The 7,992-nt window shown below is 35.7% G+C and overlaps 1 protein-coding gene across 5 annotated transcripts in view; it reads right to left on the bottom strand.

The window, feature by feature from the left end:
- Positions 1 to 7,992, bottom strand: part of kank1a (KN motif and ankyrin repeat domains 1a) — a 42,729-nt gene continuing 34,737 nt past the window's right edge. For 4 of the 5 annotated variants that reach the window (XM_043245081.1, XM_043245085.1, XM_043245080.1 and 1 more), the window contains 9 exons: positions 7,472 to 7,609; positions 6,193 to 6,289; positions 5,390 to 5,575; positions 4,430 to 4,517; positions 3,663 to 3,882; positions 2,732 to 2,874; positions 1,575 to 1,775; positions 1,316 to 1,414; positions 1 to 1,049 (listed from right to left, as the gene is read on the bottom strand). In XM_043245081.1, coding sequence (XP_043101016.1) covers positions 990 to 1,049; positions 1,316 to 1,414; positions 1,575 to 1,775; positions 2,732 to 2,874; positions 3,663 to 3,882; positions 4,430 to 4,517; positions 5,390 to 5,575; positions 6,193 to 6,289; positions 7,472 to 7,609 — 1,232 coding nt within the window. In that variant the 3' untranslated portion in view covers positions 1 to 989. The other variant, XM_043245084.1, reaches the window with a different exon arrangement.

The raw sequence follows: 7,992 nt of genomic DNA, 5'->3' as shown, positions 1-7,992 counted from the left end.
TGTCATTTTAGTACTTTATTATCAAGTTACTGGCTACTAGTTATCTGTTATTCTGTTTGCGACTTTACCAAAAGCCACATATTAGACCTATAACATAAGTTTATTACATGAAGGCCAAGCTATATGTCCATTTATCGCAAACATACAATATATACAATCAAAGTACAATTATTTAAAAACTTTTAATAGGTACATATATAACTTCATGTTACAAAGTAAATCTGAAACGTCCTAAATACTGTGACTTAAATAGATAAAATGGCAAGTATAAAAGTAAGGAGCTAGTCCAACTCTATAAATGTGTTTAAAATAACATGCTGAAGTTTGTATTTCAGCATCTGATGACCACGGGACATTTCTGCTGGGGATTTATTGGTGAAGAAAAGATTTAAACCCCAAAGGCTGAACATATTGGGCAGCATATACATGGTTCAAATATAAAGCTTCCTGTCAGGCAACATTGACCACATCTTGGAATTATAAATTATTGATTATCAAAAAAAAACTAAACAAAAAAAACAGAGGGAAAAAATGTTGACTTTAGCTTTAGACCACTCAAAGGAGGAAGAATACAAAGATATATCCATATATTATAAAATTAAACATTTATATGAGAATAACAGTATTCTGAAGGCAACTCTGTAGCCACTTTCCACTTGAAGTCTGGCTCTGACATTACGCTGGTGATTTCAGGCAGAAGAATACTTTCTGAATACATTCAGGGTGAGTACACATTTGAGGTCTTGAAGGGGCTGACTCTCAGCTAGCAAGTCCATTTGTATTATAATCTAAAAACCACAGAGAAAGACATAAACCAGGAGAAGTTTGAAGAAAGTGCTCAGCATAATTGCCTACTATCCATTAGTTGAGGTTTGAAGTAAGTTTTCAGTCTTTTAGCTGTAGATTTGGTTTCTAGCTGATGAAAATGGTAGGCATGGCAGAACCTGAAAAAATAGCAGCTCAGGCGGGGTGGGGTAGAAGCTCTATGATCAAACATGCGCTTTCCTTGTAGGACTGGGTGAAGTCTTCCTTCCGAGTCGAGGCGTACCCTGTGAACAGATGACAGACATAAAAGATATGACTTTACAGGAAACCCAGCAAAACATGAGTCAGTTGCAAAATCCATAGCTAGTATTAAGTCTCCTTCTGATTCTCAACTCTGCTTATTACAAAATAAATTGTGATATTCCACTGAAATAGTCCAACTATATATATATATATATATATATATATATTAAAACAACACCACCACAATGTATAAATAGCTCAAAGGAATGAACTGTGTATCAGCTGAATGTGACTTGCGATCACTCACTGGCGATTGAGCTTTGGAGAAGTTCATATGGGCGTACAGCAGCACTGCTATGTCCTTATGACCAGCTTCCAAAGCAATAGACAGGGCATTGCTCTCATCCTAGAGACAGGAAAACACATGGCAAACACCTCATTAGCCTTGCTTTCTGATAACAACAGCAGTATCCACTAGTTAAACACATTGCATTAAATATATATTTCATGTTCATTGAAAGTATTTGGTGCATTATCTAGGTTAAATTGAGACCATGCTCACTCACGTTATCGCTGAGTGTGGCGTCACAGCCCGGCTGAGCCAGCAGCAGCTTGACTATCTCTACGTGGCCGTGTTCACTAGCGCACATCAGCGCGGTCGAGCCCTCATCGTCCTGGATGTTGACGTCTGCACCGCAGGCGAGCAGAGCCTTCACCATGTCCATTCTGCCATGACTGACAGCTAGCATCAGCCCTGTCTGACCAGCCTGGACACACGGGGTCAAAGAGATCAGCTTAGGGACTTAAAAAGTAACAGACTACTGTGTCCAAAGCAAATAATCTAGTTGAATGCTAATATATAGCAAGTATACTATTGTTATTTGCCTATTTTTCTTGTATAATCTGTAAAAATAAATATTTCATCCACCGATTAAATTAAACCAAAACATTAAATTAAATCAAAAGTGACAGTAAACATTCAGATATTAGAAATAAATGCTAAATACAAATATAAATAATAAAGACAATTTATTTGACATTATATTGCAAAATATTACTGTTTTTACTGTTTTTCAATTAAACAAATGTAGCCTTGGGAAGCAGAGATTAATATAAATATCAAAAGTCTTACGGACCCCAGTTTTTAAACGATAATGTAAGCGGCTTCATATTTATGTAATTTAATTGTTAACTATAAGCTTATATTATCTAAATAATGTTCATGAAATGGACGATACACTAGTAGTACATACACATACACTAATTTGTATAATTGTATGTTTTTCAAAACAGTTAGCTAGTGCAGTAAAAATGAAAAAAAAAAATTTTAGCTACCTAGTCCACACAAAAGTAACACAATGCAGGTTACTAATATGTACATTTTGATTGTAATATTATTGCAGCAAAGCTAAACTACTAAAAATAAAGTTTGGTTCCATGAAGAACCTTGACCATCCATGGAACCTTTAAAATCTGGAAAAGGTTCTTTAGAATTTAAAATGTCCTTCAAAATGGTTCATTTAAGAACTGTTCTCTAAAAGGCTTTTTGGGGAACCAAAAATGCTATGGCATCACTGCAAAAACCCTTAAAACCTAGAGTATTTTGACAATACAGTATATTACTTAACTGTATATTCAATATATAAAACAAATTACAAATAATAAATGTGTGCTTAGTTTAGTTTAAAGCAATGCTTAAGTGCAACCGTAGAATTACTCTAACCTGGCTGGCTTTAGCATTGACATCGCCTTTGCCGAACAGCTCTTCAACCACCCTCATGTCCTTCTGGGCCTCCACGGCGGCAAGCGCAGCTAGCATGATGGGAGTATAGCCCGCCTTATTCTGCTGATTGACATTGCAGACATCTATAACGAAACGGAGAACAAGGGAATCAGAGAGACCGTTGTGACCACCCTTGTAGTAAATGCATTTGGAAGGAGGCCGTTTGTTGTTTGAACTTAAAGAGAGGGGACATGCGGGCTATTCAGACTGAGAGTCACGGGTTGTGGAAGAAGAGAAGCACCAAAGAAGGGATTCACTGACTGGCAACGGGGCAAAGATGGCTAGAGGGTCTGAGAATGGAAGCAGACAATTGAGACAATGGGGGCCGCACCAAAAGAGTCAGATAGTAGAAGAACACAAAGGCATTGGGATAATGGGCTTTTATTTTCAGGAGTCAAGACACCTCATCATGTGGTATTCACAGAGCTCTTTGGTGCTTTCTGCAGGATGAACGGTGGGAAACTGCATGAGTCTGGATGTGGCTGGAGGATTAGCTATAATATTGCGGTTCAAATCTTTGCGATCCATCAGATTATTAATGTTTTATGAAATTTAAGCTTATTGTTTTCTAATTTAACATACTTAAAATGTATTTTGTTCCCGTGAGGCCAAAGCTGAATTTTCAGCAGCCATTACTCCAGTCTTCAGCGTTACATGATCCTTCAGAAATTATTCTAATGTACTGATTTGGCGGCCTTTTTTATTGTTATCAATGTTGAAAACAGCTGTGACACTTATTATTAGCATTTATCTCTGGTGATCAAATCACAAATAGACAGCACTAACTACACAGGTTTAAATGCACCTAAAGTATTTTGTGATCTGATCACATATGATATCAGTGCTCTTTATTTATCCTAATGAAACTTACCAGCATCCAGCAGCTTTTTCACAATGTGGAAGTTGGAATGGGATACACTGTAATGGAGGGCAGTGTTGCCGTTGCCATCGGCCATGTTTACGATGTGTTGCAGCAGGGCAGGGGAGATGCCTCTGAAAGCATTCAGGTAGTCTTCCACCATCTCCGGCACGGCCGTCTTCTGACTGGACACTCGAAACCACTCGTGCTGAACTGTGTTCACACATGGTCTCTGAAACGACACAAAATAGTAAACACGAGCAATTAGTATGTATTAAACGGACATGGATTGTGCCGTGTGTGTAATAACGGCACAGAAACCAAAGTAAAAAAATAAACATATAAACAAAGGATCTTGTCACAAAATGATCTAAACAACCTAAATGACGTCTTATCAGATTGGGTTTTTCTGAAATTCAGGATAAATACAGCTTTGACTTGACCTAAGACTTAACAGTAGCCCAGTCAGCACACAGCTGGGCACTTCACAGACCCTCTGTTCGGGGGTCAGCAGAAATAAGAGTTGATCCAACATTCTTTTACACCACGTTAACCACAAAGGAGCCAATATCCTTCCTGTTTCAGGTGCAGTGAAGCAGAACTTGAAGAAACATCTGAAACTCTGATTTGCTTTGAGTCGCTTGTTTGACAAGATTGCTGACTAAAGGAAAACGTCAAAGGCATTAGCAAAATAGAGGATTTCACCAAATAATTTTACTAATCTGGAATCACAGATATTATTTTTGTGCACTGAGGGTTTAGACACGGCTAAAACTTACCAAATCTTTACTACATAAAGCCTTGGGGTCGTTGAGGTGGGATTTCAGCATGTTGCAAGCAGAAAGCATCTTCTCATTCAACTCATACCTGAGAAAAACAAACAAACAAAAAAAAACATTATTAAATGTATGACACTAACCAGTATTGGACAAAGAGCCCTGCATATAAAAATGCTTATACCAGATACCTTATACCAGACCTAGACATGGTCAGAGGATTCTGGACTGACCACATCTGACAAAGATAGAAATGCTAATGTATTTTCATTGGGGTTTTTTTTTTTTTTTTTTTTTTTTTTTTTTTTTTAAGAACATCTGTGGTTAAAGCTCATTTTGTCTTGTATGTTGCATTGTGGCTTCTTTGTTTTCACAATGTGAAAAAAGACAATAGACACTGTAGCCTTTTGATCTGGTTATGCAACATGAGGAATATCCCATTAATTTTTATACTGGACTACACCAGGAGTCTCTTGTTTCTCTCCCAAAATCCTTAAATTAGTAAATGGTTGAAAATGCAATGAGTGGCTTTTTTTTTTTGCGTGTCCAGTGCAATTCTTCAGCTATCACTGGATACAAACTGGAATGCAAAGTGTAGTTAAAGAAGCATTCTTTTAACATTCTAGCTAAAGAATATCCAGATACTAACCAGATATGAAATAATATTATTTCCAGGTGGAAAGAGGACTTCTCTGAGATTATAAAGGGTAATACTTCAGTACTCTTTCTCATAACTCATATCAGGTCTGGTATGCAGGATTCCTTTAATGATATGATAATACAGATCTGATGTTTAATTTGTGTCTCCAAACAGTCTACTTTATAAATTATTTATTAATTATTTAAATTATAAATAATATTTTCAGACATAACATCCAAAATACCTTAAATTCTCAAGCAAGAGACTCTTGTATTGGTCTACAGTCAAAAATGGTGCAGCACTGAGTTACTGGCAATACTTGCCTCTGCCTTTTGTCCTGGCTTAAATCTTCAGTGTCTCTGTCTTCATCCACTGCTTCATTATTTCTGAACTCTTCTTTCCTCCTCTCTCTCACATTCACCGTCTTGTCTTTGTCCTCCTCTTCATCCTCTGACCCAGAGGAGCTGCTTTCTTCTGAGCTGGAGTCATCACTCGATGTTGTCTCATAGCTAGAAACAAAAATCCCAGATATGCGCATAATTAAATCTCTGCATATTTACATGATGCTCTAAAATGCTTGATTCTGATTTTATAACTGCAGCACTAATTTTGTAAAATGACTGCTAAAGTGTATATTAGTTCTTCATGGCCACAAACTATAGCTTCTTGTTGTGTGTCATCACTTTTTGGTCTATTTTTCCTTCCAACACGAGGTAAAATAGCTCATTTGTATAATTGTATGTTTCAAAACAGTTAGCTAGTGCAGTAAAAAAAAATATATATATATATATATATATATATATATATATATATATATATATATATATATATAAATAACATAGATAAGCTACCTAGTCCACAAAAAAAGTAACAATGCAGGTTACTAATATATACACTTTGATTGTAATATTATCGCAGCAAAGCTAAACTACTAAATAGCTATTAATTAATACAATAAAATAAAGAGTATTTAAATCAGTATTTTATGCTATTTGATAAATATACTATAAGTCAAACGTGCTATTTGCATTGGGAATCATCAAGTTTTAATGACTGGCTGGCTATATTTCCTAAAAGTGCTTCTTTCATAATAAGGTGTTTTCTCATATTGTGAAAGAGAACCTACCCTCCATTTACACCAACAAACTGCAGATTCTTTTTTGTGCCATTAGGCCCCTGATGACCGTCTTTCTTCATGATAGACTTCAGGGTGCTATGACTGCCTAGTAGAAAAGAGAAATAACATTTTAAATTAAATATTATTCTAGGTATAAATAGTGGTAAGGTGTATTTAAGCCTACCTATATATTTTTTGTGCATAAATACAAAAATAAATTAACACTGTTTTTATGTAACAATATTTGTCTTCACCAAAAATGCTGACAAAAATCTACACACCCTATCAAAAATGCGTAACACTGAAATCATGATTTATTATGTTATACAGTGTTATCGCTGTTATGGGAAATGAACAAGCTCAATCTACATTAGCCAACAACAGCTAATCAAGACCATAAGCTAGAGCTGGCTACATTTCCAAATCTGATAGACACGTACCACATCCAATCCTTGTCCTTTTCAACAGAAAAAAGAATAATCAAGTGCTAGTTTGAGAAAAGAAAAGCTGACGAGTTTTTAAAAAATTATGTGAAGCAAAAAGGAACACAACCCACAGCCTAAAGCTATGGCAAACATGTTAAGTACAGGCTTCGCACTGCCAAATACCGAAGAGGATCGCCGCCCCTCTCCACAGAGACTGAAAAAAGAACAGTTCTGAGAACTGCCAGAACATGCCCTACAGATGGACACACTCCCTCAAACGGTCTGTGTCTCTAACATTGTATGAGGTGAAGGCACTCATTATTGTAGTTTCCCTTTTTTCTGACAGGTGAGAGCAGATGTAGGCTGGGAAGTGTGTCTTAAAGCTGTTAATCTGTTACATGCTCCCCTGAAAGAGTCATACAAGGGTTTTTTCATCCAAAAAATAAAAAAATAAAAATAAAATAAAATAAAATAATAAAATAACAATAACAATATATATATATATATATATATATATATATATATATATATATATATATATATATATATATATATATATTTTATAGTCTTACAGCACACCAAATCAACACGCTGACTAAAAACAACAATTTGAATCTGAATTCTAGTCTCTAGATATTCTTCATATCAGATGCTCTTTCATTGCAATGAGCCAAAGGTAGTAATGTAAGAATATCTGATCACATCTTCTGCTTTATGTAAAACCTAAATCAGTTGACAGCACACATGGAAACACTGCAGCAAGAACTTCACACTTATTAACACACTGACTACCAACTGCAACTGACCTACAAAAATATTTGTACAGACATCTGTAGCTTGTTTAGTGGCAAAATTGGGCATACCATGCAATGCTGTGGACATTTGCTGGTCCATGCGGCTTTTCTGTGTTGCTGTACCATGTGCATCATCAATACACACATTTTCTATCCTTGTGACCTCTGTCCTCGAACTACTTGTGTGGGAACTGACCATCTGTGTTTCTGGATAAACAGGATGGAATAAGACAGAAAAAGACATTTATGAGGTACAACAATGCATTTAAAATAACATTCATTTGTTAGCTCAGGACAACCGACTCTTAAAAATGGAAGTAAAATTATAATTATTAATTTGATTGACTTTTTCCTGACGAAAAAGCAGGAATATGCGGGAAGGAAAAGAAAAGGTCATTTTGGTATTGAGTGTGATAAGGAACAAAAATATCAGGAAACTGTTTTGCTATTGTGTATCTTGAAAATCTGAAATTCATCCTTGCTGAGCTTAAAATAACAAATTTTTTAACATGAATGTCCAAAAAACACACAGCTGAATAAAAGCAAACAACTTGGCGATAAATCTAAACGCCTTCAAAATTACACAGCAG

The sequence above is a fragment of the Puntigrus tetrazona genome, chromosome 7, assembly GCF_018831695.1.
Source record: "Puntigrus tetrazona isolate hp1 chromosome 7, ASM1883169v1, whole genome shotgun sequence".
Classification (NCBI taxonomy): Eukaryota; Metazoa; Chordata; class Actinopteri; order Cypriniformes; family Cyprinidae; genus Puntigrus; species Puntigrus tetrazona.
Note: the sequence above shows the minus strand (reverse complement) of the source record. Positions and strands in the feature narration are given on the sequence as shown.